This window comes from Apis laboriosa, unplaced genomic scaffold, assembly GCF_014066325.1.
Source record: "Apis laboriosa isolate Shangri-la unplaced genomic scaffold, ASM1406632v1 scaffold23_cov150, whole genome shotgun sequence".
Classification (NCBI taxonomy): Eukaryota; Metazoa; Arthropoda; class Insecta; order Hymenoptera; family Apidae; genus Apis; species Apis laboriosa.
In genome coordinates, this window is record NW_025222452.1 from 3,236,721 (window position 1) to 3,256,992 (window position 20,272).

The 20,272-nt window shown below is 40.6% G+C and overlaps 1 protein-coding gene across 1 annotated transcript in view; it reads left to right on the top strand.

Annotated features, from left to right (window-relative positions):
- The first annotated feature begins 856 nt into the window (after window positions 1-856).
- Window positions 857-20,272, top strand: part of LOC122713460 (neuroligin-4, Y-linked) — a 252,666-nt gene continuing 233,250 nt past the window's right edge. The window contains exon 1 of the mRNA XM_043933929.1: window positions 857-2,764. Within this exon, the coding sequence (XP_043789864.1) occupies window positions 2,377-2,764 (388 nt within the window). The 5' untranslated portion in view covers window positions 857-2,376. The remainder of the gene's footprint in view (window positions 2,765-20,272) is intronic.

A 20,272-nucleotide genomic window follows, 5' to 3' on the forward strand; every position in this document is an offset into this window, starting at 1 on the left:
ACCCTGAAGCGAGAAGCAGAGAAACATATACAAGTAAACTGAGTTACGAAAAAACAAAAAAAAAAAACAAAAAAAAACAGAAAAATTCTAATAACAAATTTTCATTTATTGTTTTTATTTAGCAAAAGAGAGATTAACCTATACAGATTAACCTATGGTTTCCAAGCTATGTAATGCTGAGTTTACAATACCTATGATTAGCATATAGAGCATATAAAGCATATAACGAAATATCAAATTCTGTCTGAATATGGATTCATAGTTGGACTTATCAAAAGGATAATTTTAACATAAATATTGGTTATAATTTCGATGCAGTATAAAATCAAACACAAGTTTAATCAATTATACTTAATGAACCGTAAGATAAAGGTTATAATTTATAACAACGAAAATCAAAATAAAAACATATAATTATTTTTACCAACCTTTTATCGAAGTTTCTTGCATATTTCTTGAACATTAGAATTATATTCCTTCCATGATACACTGTATTATCACTTTGATCACAGTAACAGACCACAATAACGGAACAGAAACCACTTAGCTAATTGTCCTAATTGTGTAACGCTTTTCGCGCGTAACGTTTCAGATAGATGCAATAGGTTAAGTCAGTCTATAGTCTAGGCATACGTACTAAAATCGAGACACGAACCGAAATACTCAAGTTGATACTGGTATTCCCTTCTATATCGACGCATTCGCTGATTTCCGCCCATATTCCGAGCAGTGTGGGCAGCGTATGCGCGGAGCATGCGCACCTCCATACGAGCAGCGTCGCCTGACGCCAGTCTGTCCGAGATTCAAGTAACGGAAAGATCGGTTCCTCTGGTCCAGCGCGGTCCGCGTTCGCATCTCGTATCCTTTTCTTTCTAATGCGTGATCCTCACGATCTATCTGTGGATTGGATCGCATTACGCGGCCACCACGTGATAAAGGAATCGCTGCATCAGTCGGGAAAGTGTGAAGTGCGTGAAAAAAGTGTTCTCGGTCCAGTGTTGTCGCGTGTGTCGTTCCGAGGCCAATTCTGACCAGATTGAGAGGGTTACGTGTATCTGTGCGATATAATTCTCCTGTAATTAGTCATTGGAAAGAAGAAAAAGCATTTTTTCTATAGCCTTCGTGATTTTACTTTGAACTGATTCATTAACGAGGAGTGAGCATACAAGCTGAACAGTGTATGAAGTCACCTATCGTTGTTAGTTCGTTGAGTAGGATATAATCGAGCGACACGCAGTGTAACAGTGATTCGATGTGGATTTTTTGTCAGTCTCGAATGATCGATCGGAGTTCCTGTCTTTAGATGGTGGCTCGTCGAAATTGCTCGGATTATCGATACGTTCGTACTGATTTTCTGGAATAATAACGTTTCATTTTATTCGAAATTCTCTCGAAACGTGTCTACACAATTTTCTAGAAACGTTGTATATACGAGAAGCAATAAAGAAATGTCCGCGTAATAACGGAAGAAGAAAATTTGAAAAGCTTTGGTTCGTCCAAAGAGTAAAAAAGAAAAAGAAAATAAAAAACAGTGGTAAAACGGTGGACGTAATTCGACGGCATCCGGTGCCTTCTTTTCTCTATTCGCTCCGACGAGCCGGGTCGTAAGGATGAAGCGAACCGGTAAACATCGGAGCCATGGCTTTCTCTTGGGCATCATTAGGGCGGGCGCTTTTTATTTGTACCGCCATATTAAACATGCTATCAGAAACGAAATCGTTTTTTTGTAACTTCGACGATATTTTTAAAATGATTCCAACCATTCCTTGGGCTTTCTCAAAACGATCAATTTCACCTCTTCAAACTTGATCCAATCATATTTTTACATCGAAATATAATATGTTCATCGAAAACATCGTACGAAAAATAACAAACAGAGAAGCATACTGCGCAATATTTATGTTTCATAACGGTCGCTTGGGAAATGTCTACGTCCGCATGTTGACTACTCGCAGGAAGGTAATCAGCGAGTTTTCCAAGAAAGGTGGATAAACATTGTTTTGAACATAAAAAGGAACTCGGTTTACATAGCAAACTCGTTCAACTCTCGCCGATAATAACATCCAACGGTATCTCTAGAATTATAAAGATGACGTAAATGTATTCGTACGAGAATTCGAGCGTCATCGCGTTGAAACGGACCCTTCGGGCAGTCATTTTGGAATATTGTGAAGCTCGTTTCGAGGCCGATCGTCTACTGATGCATTCTGGACGCGCACCAGGTCCTCGTGGCGACGAGGTGGGCACGATCGCGCGCGTTCTAGCCTCCGGGGGCGGGTAGAAGTGTTCGAAGAGGGAAATGAAATCTTTGATCGGATTCGAGTGATCGCGAAAGAAAGCAGGCGTGGAGACGGGGTTTCAAGGGCGCGAACGAAGATGACGTCGTCGATCCTGGCGCTGCTCGGCCTAATTCTGGCGACCGCCAGCGCCGAGCTAAGCTCAAGGATCGTCAGGACAAAGTACGGGGATTTATCAGGCGTTATCGTGACCCTCGATCGGCACCTCGAGGGCGTCGAGGTGTTTCGTGGCGTTCCGTACGCGTCGCCGCCGATCGGCTCGTTGCGTTTCATGCCTCCTGTGAGCAGCGCGTTGTGGCACGGCGTTAAAGTGGCGGACAAATTCGGACCGGTCTGTCCTCAAAGGCTGCCCGAGCTCAGTGACAAAATGCCGAAAGGAAGGGTCGAGTATTTGAGGAGATTGCTGCCCTACCTAAGGAACCAGAGCGAGGATTGCTTGTACTTAAACGTCTACGCACCGGTCCAAGGTAAATTTGTTTTGATTTTCCAATAATTATGTAATAGAAGCTCTTTTTATTATTTGAATTTTTAAACGTAAACTTGCAACAAAATTGAAATTATTCCTGCTCACCAGGATCCTTGGTTATCTCAGTAGGATGCTCATTTTCGTTATATCGGAAAATCGTTGCATAAAACTTGAACAACTTTCTTTACATCTATTCCTTCACATCAATTCTACAGATTAAAAAATTCTTTCAGAAAGATTATTAACTACTATTTTATGTATTTTAAATATTTTTTTGACCATAGAATATACATGTATAAATAATTTCATTTATTTGTTCTTGTATATCTCAAATTCATATTTTTCTTAATCGATTTAAACTATTGATGTTCGGTGGACCAAAGAATTCTTATATTTCTCAAATATCCATGCTGATTCCCAGTTAAGATCGAAGAATTTCTTTGTGCCACGTACTTTTATTTGCTTTTATTTCATCTAAACACGAGCGGAATTCCACATAAAATGAATGGTCGCCATGTGGATATAGCTGCTCTGGAACAAATGAACGGCCCACGTGTTTATCTTTCACATCTTCTTCTTCACGAGCGATTTTGCACGATTCCTATAACAATCCACGAGATATTTAATAGCTTATCGTTCGCGCAGAAAATTTTATTTAGAACATTCCAGATCCTAGCGTGAATAGAAATCGTTATCGTGAAAATCGAGAACTATTTTAAATGCGTTCGCGTGTCTCTTTTCTATTTTTCGCGTTTTCATTTTGAACGCGGCATCCTTTGTACGCGATGATTGCGACGAGATCTTTTCCAAAGGTAGAAATATGCATCGATTCTTTAACGGCCTTTCATCGATATTCTGATTTGTCAAAGGATTTCTAAACGTGTGACATGGATTAATTTCGATACAGATACAGAACAGAATAAAACGAGAGATGTTTAGAAAAAATTCTTTATTTCCTCGACGATTTTAATGTCCGTCTTGATAATAAAAATACACTTTTTCAATCCATGTTAAAGAATTTATTGATACGTGAGAAATTAATTAGATTAGAAATTCATTTTCGTAACTTAGTTAACAAAATAAACTCGATATTATTGTAATAAGTTCAAATAAATTTCAAAACGAATAAAGAAAAATGAATCAAAGATAGAGAATAACGTAAATAAATATATAATCAATACAATAAAAACAATACTTTACTTACCATTCGGAATTTTACTATAATTTTGAAATAATTGAAATGTTTCAACTTTTTGATATACTCTCTCTCGATTCATGGACTAGATATATTAAAAATTTTGATAAAATTACGCAACGATGCGCGATTAGAGGAGGATTATACGTTTCCACGAGTAAATCCCTTGTTTCTAATTCAGCCTTGGCGACATGGCCGTGGGAAAAAAGTTGCCGACAAGGGATGGCCGCGTACGTTCCGCGGATTCTGCTCCAACTCGGTGGACATAGTAGTATTTCAGAATAATAACCCAGCAGCCAGCCATTGTCGGGACGGTGCAAACAAAGAATCCATGAAAACGACCATTAATTTGCCGATTTGAATGGGAAGTGTTATTTTACAGCCGGGTGTTCGTTTCTCATAAATCGTTTTGCACCCGTGGAATTCACCTGATCACCCTATCCCCCTCAGTCATTCCGATTCATCCCCTTATCCTGCTCGCGTGCCATCAATTTTTCATATTTCTCGCGAATATTTTTGACAAGGGAATCGTTACAAAATTATCGAACATAAATTAATTTCTATCCTTCGTCGATTTTAATTTGTTCCAAGCTTCGCTCTACGAAAGTATGCATGTACGTATAAAATCATAAGATTTTTCGGATAAAGCATCTTTAAATCTAATCAATATTTTCACACTTTTCTATAGAATTCTAATAGAATTTATAATAAACTTAAGAAAGAACCTTTTTCTCCATTCCCAACTTCCATCGATATACTCAATATCCTCACCTGCGATGCAAATCTCATTGAAGTATTTCTTAACTAAACTTTCATATTTGCATTCTTCCAAAATCTTCGCACAAAAACCTCCGATTAATTAAAACCCCGCGAACCATTTTTCACCCACCTTCCGGGGTTACTCCCCGCCCATTCTCAGCTTAAATCGTTAACTGACCGTCTCCGAATAAAACGAAAAAACAAACGCGGCGTGGTAAATTTGCATTTCCGTCGGTGGGTGGACAATCACACCAGTTAGTCGATTCACGATGCGGAGAGGTGTGCGTTGGCGCGCAAGTCCGCCGGGATTGCGCCTTGCCCGATTCCGTTCGATCCCGCTTCCGCCCGCTTATTTTCACCGTTTCGCGATACTTACACATAATCCACAACATAGCCGTGTTTGCAGATCGCTTGAAACGGCGAAAACGCGCCGTTCTCTGCATCTACGTACGCGCGCACACACACGCACACGTAGGTGGTGGCCAACACGTTCCGAGCATTTGTTCCGAAGGCTGATTCGGGCGGCCGGTTTCTATCTTCTCTCGGTTTTCGTTTATCGGTTGCCGGCTGTGAACCGCCGAGTGAAAAACGACGCGAAAACCTCTCACGAGGAAGCAGTTCCAGACGTTGGATACCGCGCCGAGAAAACGGGCGCCGTTTACTTTTCGTCCAGGAAACGGAAATTTCAGAGATTCGTTCCCTCTTTACCTTTGAATCCGAAGAGCCACGGGGATTCGGTAATCGATACGGGCTGCGAGGTAAAATGTATCGTTGAAATATTTTCCGAGGGGAGATACGTAATTGTTCGTGAAATCGTATTGGGATTTTTCATCGGACCGTGTACGGCTCTCTGCTCCGTGGAGCTCTGCCCGTGCACGCTCTTATTGTACTTGAAGGTCTAGCAAGGCGAAGCAAGGAATTTAATTAATTTTTTTAAGATCGGTGGATTTTAAGAATTTTAATGAAATTGCATTATTACCGTACAATTTGATAACTTTGTGCAGATTCGATTGACTCGAGCGATAAATGAAAATTTCGCCAACTTCTCTGTTTTTATTATTCCTCGATACTCTAATTTCAAACGCTCGATCCTCCCACGCAGCGCTCGAAGCCCGCTCATTCATAATAAACAATCTCGCTGAAATACCGTTCCCCCAATCCGTCCTAATGAATTTTTCCACTAATTTGAAATCTAAATTGCCCGTGTATTTTCTCTGCCTGTTGATAAATACCTTAATTAAATTGTTCAAAATTCAATGCAATTTTTATACATTATGCAAACGTTGCGCCTAAAAATATATCAATCTTCTTCTAAATAAATAAATATACGTTAATATTTTCCCGTTTAATTAAAACCGTATCTCGCGGCGAGATTGTATAATTAATGGGCAACAACCTTTTCTTACATTAACGAACAGAAAAATAAAGGGGTTTGATTATTCGAGGCAGAGCTGTCTATCATGCGGTGCCAACATGAAGTGTACCGCGATTAATATACAGGCGGAATTAATTAGCATAACACGCGAGATCCGAGACAAGAGAAAGGGCGAGTAAGGGTGTGTAAGGGAGGGCGTGTAAGGGTGGAAGAACGATGAAGAATCGTCGATTTTTTTTTTCTTCGCTTTAACGCAAACCCTTTTGATCCATCTCGCAATTGTATATCCCTGTCCAAAGGCAGAAAGGTGGGAGGGGGTTGCGCTTCGCGTAATTTCTTGATCGAGGAAAAGAAATTGTATTTAAATGGACCATGCAAATCTGTGGCAAGCCGGTGGTGTTCCCGCATTACGTACACCGTGGAATCTTGTTATGCTAATTCCCAGCAACGTTTCGTGTTTCTTCCTTCCGGTATTCGATTGGAAAAGGGTTGCCCGATCCATGCTAAAGATTCTACAGTTGTTCGATCGATTCTTCGTACATGGAAGAGCGAATCGTGTACGTTTTAGAAGAGGAGCGCGACAGTTTGGTATTTTATGGGATATATTTGGTCGGATGGAAAAGAATGGAATAAAAAAGGTACAAGGAGGCTCGAAATAGCATTTTTTCCCCTTTTATTCTCGAAGTAATCGATATTTTATTTTAACACTTTGAAATTTTCTCGGAACTATTTAGATTGAAAATTATATATTAGATTGAAAATTCAGAGTGAAATTATTCTTTGTACACTTTGTATAATTTATCATACATTTTGCTATTATTTTCAATTAGAATGATAAGTCATTATTGGATTAGGGGAAATGTATCTTTTGCATGCAATATGACGCAAGATTATCGAGAGATAAGATCGGTCTGTATATATGCGGATCTAATTTATAGGTGCAATCATCGAGGCACATGACGACTGATAAGATCAAGCCTCGTAAACGGTCTTTACACGCTACGATTAATTATCAAATTTAATTAAAGTGGTGCTATCTTACGTGTATAGGTTAGAAGATGCGCGAATACCAACACCACTCTGTTTACTCACTCATTGATTCATATATCTGTAACCGTAGAGAATTAAGAGAAGAAAAGGGAAAAGAAGAAAGAGGAAAACGATAAAGGATGGCACGAATAGAGGACATCTTACCGCTTTACCGTCGTCGAGGTTTGCATTTTTTGGCACGTTACACACCCTGTGCACGCCACGCGTTGCGCTGACCTAAGAAAAACAGCACCACTTGACCCTGCATCGCTTAAATGCTGAGCGAGCTGGAAAAAATCGCGATCCACCGAGCGTGTGGTTGGCTTTATGAAAGAATATTTTCCCTCGAACGTTATTTCAATGAAAATTGCATATATATATATTTCATAAACGATCCGTTCGAATCTAAAAATATCAGAGCATTGTAATTAAAAACTATACGATTTGTACATTGCACGGAAGCAATGTATAACAATTTATTACTTTTATTTTCGTTGTATATTTTTGATGTTTTTTTCCTTTATCATCTCTACTCTTGGAGACGCGATAACACGTCTTCCGGTATTCCCCTCACGGTCAGAAATAGATAGGATATTTTGACGGTATTTTAGGGATCACGATCATCGGATGGAATCCACGGAATAACACGAGGAGGTAGGAACGACGCAAAGAAAAACATGTGCCCCCCGCGAGTCGACGATGTGGCGTAGGACTTTTCAATTTCGGCGAGGGTGAACTCGTTTTGCAGAGGAATAACGCTGCTCTTTTTTCACGTTGCCCGGGCAAAGTGTTGGGGTTAGGCGGGAATCCTGTTGCGCATCGTTATATATCGGATCATCCGGATAATAGATTTGTCGAGGGTAAACTCCGCGCAATTTTTGTCTCCCGTCTCATCTAAACCGCCGTTGGAAAATTTAAAGAAAGCATCCATCCGTGGTGATCTGATATCAAAATTTTCGTTCGTAATGAAAATTAACGTTCCGGTTGACGTGATATCGATTTTTTTTTTACAAAGCTTATAAAAAAAAAAAAATATTACACCGACGGTTAAAGCGGAAAAATTTATCGAATAAATGGAAATAAATTTTTCTTTTTTCTAAAATCAATCGGAGTTTTTTTTTTTTTCCAATAATGAAATTATCTCGGTAAATGTTCTCGATATAATTTAATTTCGATCAATAATTTGAAAACGCGATGAAACGATGGAAATAGAGGCAGGATTAAGGCTGGTGATCATCAATGAATGTGTGTGCATAAAGAAAAAGTGGGTTCAGGACGGGGGGGATATAAAATATCCCAAGTTTCATTTTATTCGTTATATAATTTCTCGTGTTTTCCTCGTTAAATATAAATATAGAAGAGAACGAGGAGGGAAGTGGGAAAACAAGCTGCTCTCCACGTTAATGCGATTTGATATAAAATTACCCGTTTATATTTGTATTTCGAGATATTGATGAATTTCAAAAGCTTTTAAGCTCAGTTTCGAATGATAAACACGGGAGATAAGTTTTGATCGATGGATCGATGATCGATCCTTCAGATTATAAAATATCGGAGAATATTCGCCATTCATCGCGGCCTCCCCTCCCCGCACCCATAAATTTCATTCGATCCGTCCACCATTTTTTTGAAAGTCCGCGCGCTTCCTCGTCCTCGCGGATCAAAAGGATACAGGAAAAGCATCAAACCCGATAACGATGTCCGCAATTCGAACAATACAGCGTGAACCCGTAAATCGATGGAAGGAATAGCACCGTGAATACGCGACCTCTGAAACAATTGAAAAACATGCATTAAACATGCCACCCCCTCCCCCCAAGTTGATTTATGAATGCCGATGCGGCCAACGTTTCGCCCTTCGCCTCTTACTCCTACGTTTCTTATCTGTATCGCATATCCACCTGAACGTGAAATAACAAAAGATTCTCGTTCGTATCTCTTATCACGGAACGTATCCCTTTCAAAAGATAATTTTCAAAAAGTTTCGTTGAATTTTCAAGATCGTTGCTTGTCGGTGTTTCGCAATTTAATACGAAATTATTAACGAGAATACGAGAATACGAAATTTATATATAAATAATCGAAAAACCGTTCGACCCTTCTCGTTATTCAACCCTCCTTTCTTCCCTCTTGTTACTCGACGATTAATAATTTCACGGATTAAAGAGAGAAGGATCATACAAAGCGTCAGATGGTGGAATTACTTAAAGCTCCACGTTTCTAATACCGGGGAACAGTTTTCGTTTATACCCTATGTAATGCAATCCTCGCGAGGCTGCAGGAGACACCGTTAAAGAGGTCGGGTCGTGTTAGATACGTACGAAAGCCGGAATAGTTATTGAACAAGTTGCAACGTTTCCCGACAATGGGCGGAAAATTCAGGAAGTTATTATCGTCTATACCCGGCAGTCTTCTCCCAGCTACGTCTAATTCCTAGACCGCCCATTACGATATTAACCGATGACAATTCGCGATAAACTCCCTCGACCACCGAGTACGGTATTAAATTTGGAAAACGCGTGTAGTTAAAGATAAAATGGAATCGTTGAATCGCGAGACAAGAATCGCAATCGATAAGAGACAGTTATAAACGTAGAGGAAACAACGATTACAAACGTAATCGATCGTAGTTACGTATCATGCGTGATATGGGATAGTAAGGAATAATTGAAAGCTATTGCGTGAATTCCCGTCGAGATGCTTCTCTTACCGTGCAAGACTCTCCACGGTCCAATCATCCAACGGGGCTTGATGGAGCTGTCAGCTGCAGAATCGGAGGTGAATGGTCCGTAATGGATTTCGCTAGGGAGAGCCGACTGAAAGCGTGAAAAGAGTATCGGACAGATAAATATTTAAATTGGTGGAACAGCTACCAACTTCGCGGTCGGGTGAAAAATGGCGGGAAGATCTGCCGCCCTTTTGCTCACTCGGCATCGGTTTATTTAAGAAAATTATTTTTCAAATGCGCGCTTGGGAATGGATGTTCGAAAGTTCGAAAGTCGAAGAAAGAGGAGAGATTCCCTTTTCCTAAATTTATTAACGTTTAAGCGGACAATCCGATTATGTCGGGGCGCGTCTTCTTCTTTCGAGAGGAATTCAACCGTTATCATTAATCACGAAAAAAGGAATAACGCCTTCCTTAGTATTTACCTCTGTGAATCCGCGAGAGAAAGGAGCGAGGACGTGTCATCGTTGGACAAATTTCTTCGAAGGAGTTGATATTCGGAATTATCGACAGATTAAGACATCCCCGGACGTGGACGTTGATTTTGTCTTTCTGCCGTCAAAGTGCTTTGGAAGTCAACTTGCGCGTCGAGCCTCTCGATTCAACTTATCCCTCCATAGAATATACGGCTTCGTGGCACGAACTATTAAGCGCGATTAGCCTTTGCTCTTGCGTTTTGCATTTTTCATGCACTTCTGAGAGGATCGTGTTCTACGCTCGTCTTTATCCCAGCTTATCTCGAGAACCTTTGTTAAAATTTCACGCATATAAATTACGAATCCAATACTTTTATATATATATATTTTCTCTTTTATATTCTCTAAGGAATTATAACGTATTGAGATATACGATAGAAGATGCATTATTATAACCGATCAATATTCCTGGTGATATCCGAAAATCGATATTCTTCGAGCATGTCTCAAATGCTTAGCTTTAAGTGCGAAAGTTAGAATAAACACGAGTGTTTGCAAGAAAGTGGAAGTTGGTAAGACGTTTCAAGCAAGCCTCGGATTTGCTTGGAAAACTTGTTCGCGATAAACGAAACGATATATACAAGGGTCGGACAACAAAAGTATACACCATCCTGTCGGGAACATTGCGCATGCTAAAGGGATTATACGAGGATCTGATATTGCAGAAGGGCCGGGTTTACGCGGAAACGACTACTATGATCATGACGAAGAAGTTGTTGTCGCTTCCAAGGGGTTATACGAGCTAACTGGAAAATAATAAGCGCAACTTGAGCGTCACCAGAAATTGATCGTAAGCAGTGTGGAAGTGAGCGATGATTTATCACGGCCGAAAGATTAACGGGTTGACGCAAGGATTGCTCGCGTTACACGGCTCGAAAACTGATTTATCGACGGCTTGACGATGAATCGCGTATTCCTCTGCGTATCCTCCTCCTCCGTATCCGTATGTAAAGCTCGTGAATGTGAATGTTTGAACCTTGGACTGCAGGTCATCTATCGACCGTAGCACGTGCGTGGTGCATAGTTGAATATCAAAGGAGAGCTTATAAGAGGAGAAAAGAGTCGAGTGGATTAATTTTTCAAATATATTTTAAAAAAATAATTATAACAATTTAAAGAATACTTTAGGAGGAATATTGTTCAAGGATATTATCTTTTTGCTCAATTGTTAGATGACTGGAAATAATGCTATTATTTCCTTCGACTACATTTACTATATTCTCGTTGGAATCTTGCTGAAACAACGTCTCCTTCCGGAGAATTAATATTGAAACGGAATTCATGGGTGGCTGGTTACTCTTGGTCCAAGAACTATACGTTCTAAAGTTCTTGCGGAATCGTTCAGTACTCCCTTCTCCATTACTAATAGCAGTTAATTTCCGCAACTTAACCGCGGCTAATCCACCCTCCGATCCTTTTGCGCGTCTTCGAGAAAGAATCGAACATCCATTTGCGATTTTCTTAACGATTTTCTCTCGGATGCTTCGTTTCGCTTGGCGATACGCGCCAATTTTTCATCTTCCAGAACTAGGATGTTTTATCGGAATTCGTCAACTGTTTTTAGATATCGGCGAGTTGTCGCACGTTTAAACGTTGTTTTTTCTTTTCAAATAGAATCTACCAGCGATGCCAGTTTATTGATTTTACGGCGGTCGCACCACCCGATGAACGGTTATTGCTTGCGTGCACGAGTCGTGATCACGAGTCAACCTTTTATAAATATCAATCTTTTATAAATACAAATCTTCAAGGAAATACGCGTATGTCGATATTCTAGATTATAAAGAAATAAAAAAAACAAAATTAGATGTATATCTCTTCTATAGTTTCTATAATTCTCGTGAGAGAATTTTTAACGAAATTTTTAAAATCGTTTGCGCGTGAGAAATATTAGAATCCGTGATGAAGAGAAAAAATATTGCAAAAGTTTGTCCGTGATACAAAGTGGCCTTCCCTGCAAAACGATACATATGGATTAACCTTATCTTTTTCAAAGGGATGCACCATTTTCCTCCTTCTAGACCTCCTATGAATTTAATTTTCCCCTTTATTCTACGCTAACGAAGCGTCCTTTATAAAACACGTAACGACGTGCACGTGATCCGGTACACGCCTTCGATGAGTTTTATGATTACATAAGGCTCATCGCCTTGCCAGCGTAATCTCTTCACCGTAGGCTCCTTTTTAAAAGCCACCACTCGCTAATTTATAACTTCGTTGCCTGCAAATTTCTTCTTTCCACCGATTATACACACTCGAAAAGAAAACAGCGTTCGTGGTACGCGTTTTGCATACGTAATCGAATTATATCGTTTGTTCTTTCTTTCTTTTTTTTTTTTTAAATAAATCTTGATTTAATCTGCAACTTGCTCGTACATATATTCAAATCTATTTATCGACATAACCCATATTCGATTTCAAGCAATTTTTCCACCATTCTTCCCATTCCTCTCCCTTTTCCTTTCTCCGAAACCGTTTGGAGATTTTTTTTTTTTTTTTTACAAGAGAATCGCATTACGTTTAAAAGTCACCCAAAAAATGGAAGGAAGAAACAAAGAGGGCCGCTCGGAGAGTTCGGTCACATTTTTAATCCGACCAAACTTTCTGAATTACGGATGGAAAGGGGTGGATGGAAGGAGGGGGTGTAAGGCATCGGTAGTCTCGCGGATGGAGAATTCGCAGGAGGGGAGGGAGCGAAAAAAAAGGATGATATTCCCGGCCGTAATGGCCGCTTCGAGTCTTAGGAGTTCCAGGAATAGTCATTAAAAAAGACTTTTCCACCGGTCCAGGTGGACGGACGGTCGAATGGTCGAATGAAACCGCCGCGGGGCAAGGAGGAAATGGTTGGACGCGAAAAAAGGTCGCGGAGGAGGGATTCTTTGCACGGCCCATCCTCCCTCCTTCCTGCCCCCATCTTCTCGCCACGTTCTCGCCACCCTCTTCCACGTTCGTCCCCTCTCCCTCCGTTTCGGCCTTGATCCCAGCCAAGCGTCGCAGCTGACGGCTTGTACGCAGGCTTACCGCGGCCGTGGTGAAAATAATTGCGGTGACGTTGAATTCGCGCCGCGAGAAGGAATTTTTCCTCCGGGAAAATGAAAATCTCGATGAAACTATTCGATTAACGACTCCTTCGACTTTTCGACTCTCGCGTATATTTACGTCTCGTATTATTTACGAGACTTTGCGCGGCACGAAGAGCTACGAACGCGGTCGCTGTCGTTTCGTTTCGTTCGAAATGGACGCTTCACTCGTGGGTGAGTGGGTTTGGTATCGAGGTTAATCGCAAATAAACACCGATAAATCGCGTTTGAGATAATTATGGGTTTTTAAGATTCGGAAGGAAGGGATTTAATTAGAAGGAACTTTATGGGGAGAGGGGGAGTTGCGGTGTAAGTTGGAAGAACGAGTAGCTCGTTCTATTAAAAAGGAATTACTTTATGAAAGTTAAATTACAAGTTTTTAATTTCGCTGAAAGTTTCATGGAGATTAGTTCGAGATTAACCCTAGAATTCCTAAGGGAGAGTAAAAAAAAGAAAAAAAATATCCATAAAATTTTGAAACGAAGTTTGTACATTACGAGATGCGACGTAATTTCGTTGTCAAAATAATCGTACGTTTAAGGATTGTAAACGAAACGACAACAGATAGATTTAAATTCGTCGTGGATCCGACTATTGAATCTTTCAAACTGTCGGGTATATCAATCGGGAGGGTTAAAGGGAGGTTTGCATCCTCCCTAGCGATGCGTTAAAAGCTTCGGTCGATCACCGAAATTCCGTAGGAACGGGGAACGGAAGGACAAGAGTGGGTTCGAAACGTTAACAAAGGGTTTAACGACGCAATAATTGGCGGGTACGCGTGAGGGCGTACCGCGGTGCCTGTAAGCTGTAAGGGCTGCGGCGTGATTCAACAATAGCTCGGTTACTGCAGGGGACGATGCTCTTTCTCGTTAATCTCGTAAAACGTGCCGTGGCTTAAAAGGAGGGCAATAAAATCCGTCGCTCTCGTTACTCTCCCTTTCCCTCTCTCTCTCTCTCTCTCTCTTTCTCTCTCTCTTTTTCTCTCCTCTAATGAAATAACAATGACTATTATCGTCTCTTATTACTGCACCCGCGTTTCCCGTCTTGGGAGGACGACGCTCGTTGAAAATCGATACCCCCTTTTGATCGACCCGATTCACTCTCTTCTTCTCCAACCGAATCACCGTGTGAATTTTAATTACCTCTTCCTCCCATTCAAAGCTGTATTTTTTCTTCGAAAAAAAACTAATAGTGTTTCCAAAAAAAGTTACGAGTATCTATCATTAAATATCACTTTTGTAATCTCTTTGTCAAGAGAGAGAAAGAAACAGATGTAAAAATCACAGAATGAAACATCTTTTACGAATTAGCTTTTTTTTTTTTTTTTCGTGAATAATCGGCAATGATTTTTCTTCGATTACAAAATTATCGAGATCTCGCGATTTTCTCAGACGCGAGTTGCCATGTTCATCAGAAAAAGCCACAGAGCGGTCTACCACGAATTAGCTTAAACGAGCACCGATTAATCTTGCATGGATCCACGAGGGGATGGGAAAACAAAACGATAAGACCGGTATCCGTAGTTGCTTAATGCTCGATCTCGCGGGACCGGTTACAGACCGCATTCGACTCGATCTTTAACCCCGGACTCGCCAAGGGGATCGTTCCAACCTACGAGATTCTTGGAAAAGCTACTTTATCACCGCTTCGTCTGTTTACTTCCTCGTAATATCTCTTAATTGCTGACCGAAAGCTCGTCTTAAGATGATTTGTCACCGTGACGACGGTCCCCCTACTGTTAACAGATTAAAGAGTAAAAAAGAGTGGAAATTATTGTTGATTTTTCTCGACAATCGTGAAACGGGAAAATAATTCAGAGATTTTTCCCTCGATTTATTATTTTCAAGATAAAATTCCTCGAAATGAAAGAAACTGTAAATATAGATTCGATTACAGAGGTTCCATTTAATTATTCGACGTTGCATTAAGAATCCATTTCATTCGCGTTGCATTCAGAATAGTTATTTATTTTATCAGATTATTTAATCCAAATTGCCGAAGAAGCTTCGTGGGATTGCATCACGTGTTTGATGTTCAACGAAGCGAGTAAAGATGATGGTTGCAGCGAGCTTGGACGTATCCCAGCCAATGATGCTCCGAGTCTCGTAAGGAAACTTCGGAAAAAGGTATTTTTACGCAACGCCAAGTTGAGAGTGGCTGTAACGGTTAAGTAGGTTCCAGAGCTTTTGTAACTAGCTCATGGTGACGCTATCCCGTTAAGAACCGTTTTCTTTCTGGTTTATCCGTTTATCCCCTTCGAGCCATCCTTCATCCTGTCCATATTATTATTCCATGGTAAAATTAAAATATTATGAAATATCGAGCCACGAGAACAAATGGCCGAGAGAGTTTCAAAGTATTTTTTCCTACGCGTAAGTATCTGTGAACCGATCGTTTTCGATCGTTCCAACACTGCTCTCCTTAAACCTTGGAAAAGTTTAAGATGAGTCCGATATCGGAATTTAAGGAAATAAAGAAACTTGCGATACTCTTCCAGTTTTCATAATGAAGAACTTAAAATATAATATTGAAGTGAATCGAATTTAACGTCGAAAAGGATCTTTATCGGGGATGGAAGAATATTTATCGGTTTGGTGAATATAATTCATCGAATATTTTCATTCGCGTTAAAAAAATTCTTCCTCCTCCTCCTCCTCCAGTTTGCCGACTTTCCTTCTTCCGGTCAACGCCCGAGGCGTCGATTCCACTTAATCCATCGATCGAGATCTCATCTCTATACTTTGAAAGGCGATTAGAGAGTCTGAGCTTCGTCTTTCGCGACGCCTCTGGGCGATCTCGAGTTTTGTCTTTGTTGTTCCACACCCCTGGTCTTCGAGCCATCGAGCAGCATCGATTTAAATAATCGCTTTTTCTTCTTTTTTTTATTTTTATTTTTTTTTTTTTTTTTGCCGTGGCGGTCGGAAACCTCTCGACTCGTAATCAAAGGGAAATTCCATATTGGAGTCGAGATTCAAACGAAACCATCGATTATCTTTTAAACGAGAAAAGTTTCTTCAAACAAAACAATTTCGTTTGTCAGTTGCGTTTCTCCGTTTCACGTTTCTTCTGTATATACTATAACGACGTAATTTCGAAAGATGCTTCGATATTTGTTAATATTATACGGCCCATCCATTACTATCCATCAATTATTCCCTTCCATCGCGATTAATTACTTGCATGTATTACTCACCACCCGCGTCACGCAAAATTCACGAAGGATGGAAGAAAACTTTGTAGGTGGGATAGCCTGCATGCAGCGTTCTTCGATAGTTCATCCCTCAACGTCCTTTTCCCAAATCGAAGATCGAAGAAAGTTTCACGAGGAAGCCATATTTCTTTTTCTTTCGAATTGCCCACTTTGTCGAGATCGAATTTCACCTCGTGTCACCAGATGTCTCCACCAACTTCTACTTTCTCGCTCGTGCTCGCTTTTATTATTTTATCCATACGGATAAAAATATTACCTCCTCTCCTACTCGGACACGTCTAAAGACAAACGATCTTATTCACGAGGGTAATAACGCGACGAGGCAAAATGGCGACTTTCTCTCTCTCTTTCTCTCTCTCTATCATTATTCTCAACATGGCAAAATAATCATTCGGCAAGGTTACAGAATAAATTTCTGAAACGTATCTCGGGGCACTGCGCACAATGAACAACCGTTAATTCGACGTAAATTGAATTCTCTGTTTGAAAACGGAGTCCAGGGAAAAACAAACGCAGGAATTACAAAGTGCCCAGCGTCACGAATCGAGCGTGATACATTAGCGGGGCAGTTGTTTTGTTTGCGGTACGTGGTCATTGTTCCGCGAATTAACGGTGTACTCGAGAGCCCTTCGAGTACAGGGCTCGTGCAGCGAGTAAACGTGAAATTATTCGCGCAAAAGCGAGTCGCGGCGATGGTTTTTCAATCGAGCCACCCGGATAATTCTAGCGTGTATAAAGAATCATTGAACGTTAATGTATGCTCGTTTCGCCATTTCTATCATTGATATCCGTTAATTCGCTCTTTGTATTCTCTTCTATTGTCGTGTATAATAACTCTACGGGTAATTGAGGATAAAAAGGACGTTCAACGCGTTTTTGCGCGTGTGGAATTTCGATTTTCCGCTAAAGAAAAATACGAAATATATTTATATTTCGCATTATGCATACGTTGGCGCAACGTGCATAATTGCGTTTCTGTAATTTGTCGTTCAACCGATGTTCTCCTTTCTTTTTTATTTTTTTTTAAGAAAAAAATAAAAGAAGATAGGAAAAATCCGTAATCTTCCATTTCCATTGGGAAGATGAAGGGTCGGTATGGAATAATTTAACGCAGAAATAATTGTTGCCTGGTCCTGGTTTTTCGTTTCGTTGTGTTTCGGGATCCGCAACGCCTTGGCTATTTAACAAGCGTCCCGCGAACGTTTTAAAAACCCCGCTTGCGGATTTATCGCCGCCCCTTCTTGCCCTTTCATTCCTCTCGTCCGAATGAGAAGAAAGATGGGCCCGACCGTTGGGCAAAAAGTTCCGACGTTAAGTGTGTCTGACGTTGCCCTCTTGTTTCCCTTTTATTGCGTTTAATACTCCGCTTCCCTGCTCCAATCTGCTTTTCGTCACTCCTTGATCCTTCTTCCTTCTTCCTCCGTCCTCTTAAAAATTCATTTCTCCGAGTTTAATGAAAATATTTCTTATAAGTTGGCAAAATATTTTCGTGGAGGAGAGGGAGATATTCTTCTTCTTTTTTTCTTTTTCTTTTTTGTAAGAAAATCTATCTATAGATAGTTATGATCGAGATACGACGTATTGAAACGTCGCAAGTTTAATTGATACGATGCTGCGAATTTTGAAATTCGATCCGTGGATTTAATTACGTTTGAAAGTGTTTAAACTTACTTTTTCTTTTTTTCCTTTTTTTCTTTTTTTTTTTTTGTAGTTTCATCCGGTTTTCACCCGGGAAAATGATTTGAGTCGGGAAGTAATTTAAATTCAACTTCGACCAATTTCGCCTGTAGCGCGTTTCGTTCCCACCCTTAGCCAATTGGAAATTAAATTTCGCTGTAAATTTACGTTGTTCGGATCGCTCTCGTTTCAAAAATTACCACCGATCTTAAAGAACGATTATTCCAAATCCCTTCGCCCCTTCCAATCTCTTCTCTTCTCCTCCTCGAATCACCAACGGATCTTTCCTTCATCTTTCCTTCGTCTTTTCGTAAAACGCTATCGACACCGATTCTTCCCGGAAACTTTTCAATTACGAGCTCCACGATTCCATGTTTCATTTTTCAAAAGAAATCTCGCGAGAAAAGAAAGAGAGGAATTATCGTTCAAGAAGAGGATGTACGTACGTGCAATTATTGTATGTACACAATGGCCCAGTTTCCCGTGTGTCGCCGCGCACAATGCTTCCAATACTGGGGCTAGCCTCTAATAGCGCAACGGTGCAATACTTAGATGGGTCGAACTGGTCTGTACATTTCCGGCCGACGACTAAGCCAAAAGCGTTATAGCAGCCAACGTTGCAACAAGAAACGAGGTCGAAATGGAGGCAGAGGAGCGGGGCTGGATAGATACGTAGACGAATGGAGGAAGAGAGAGAGAGAGAGAGAGAGGAAGGAAGACGGTATATGCGACTCGTTACCTCGATTTTCAACGAGGCTTCCACAACCGTAGCTTGTCGTACCGACGCAATCATTTGTTCGTTCGCTCCTCTGATCTACCGCCTGATCTACCACCTTACGCGATATCCCCTAGCAATAACACGCTAATGTGAGCTCGTATTATAAAAAGAAAAAAAGGAACGTATTAGACGATAGCTCTAAGTCGTTGGAGAATTTATTTTTCGAATCTAGCGGGTAGGAAATCAGGGATTTCAGAGGATGGATTTACAATTTGGAAAAATGTCCATTGAACGATGGGATTTCGGGACTATCTCCTATCCTGTCCCCCCTATAAATTTGAAATAGGTCGAATGTGGAGGAAGAGGAGAATCGTAACGGTCCAAGGATGCGAGTTTGGGATGAAATTTTTGAAACCGGCCCGGGGGGAGGGAAGAAACTTTTTGGACGACGGCACCATTCGCGAGATTCCTCTCGGTGGAGGAATTTTAATTGGCCGTTCGCAGTTGGTACGAAAATTGGATTTCATCGTTGGTGGCCGGGCCACATTATCCCTGGCCCGCGTCTTCGTGGACGCCACGGAATAAGCGTTTTAACGGGCAAAGTTTCGGCCATTGAACGGCAAGTGGCTTTTGTTCGTCACCGTGACCGAATCGATAATCTATAAACGGTCAACCAACCGGTTCGCGCCCTCCGCGTTGGCCGCTTTTCGCGACACCCGACTTGTCGTGGTGCGATGATCGATTATCTTCGTGCATAACTGTTCGAGTTGGCATCCAAACGGCGAAATTTCAAACCCCGCCCCTCTCCAACCTCGTGCCCCCGTTCCTGCGACCTTTAGCTCCGACTTTCTACACCTTTATTCTTCGTTTATTCGTCGAGATAAGATACGATCCGCGCGATCAAATATTCAAGAAATATTTGTGAATTTTCGATCGAGAGGAACTACTTCCGCCCCTTGAAATTATTTTTAACAGCACAGAGATGTATTGCAATACTTTATTATCGAGAAAGATAAAGAAATATACCGATCTACGACCAAGATTTTATACTACCTATCGATATTTATATTGTACTTTTTTTTTTCTTTATTTTGTTTTGTTTATTAGTTTCAAAGGACAGTGTGCGTGATTTTTGATAGAAAAATATATCAACGAGAGAAGTAATCGTAAGAATACAAGTAGAATGAGAATGTAAATGAAAAGGTATATGAAAATGAATAAAAAATGAAAATTTAGCCACATTACGGAAACGTAAACGAGTGAT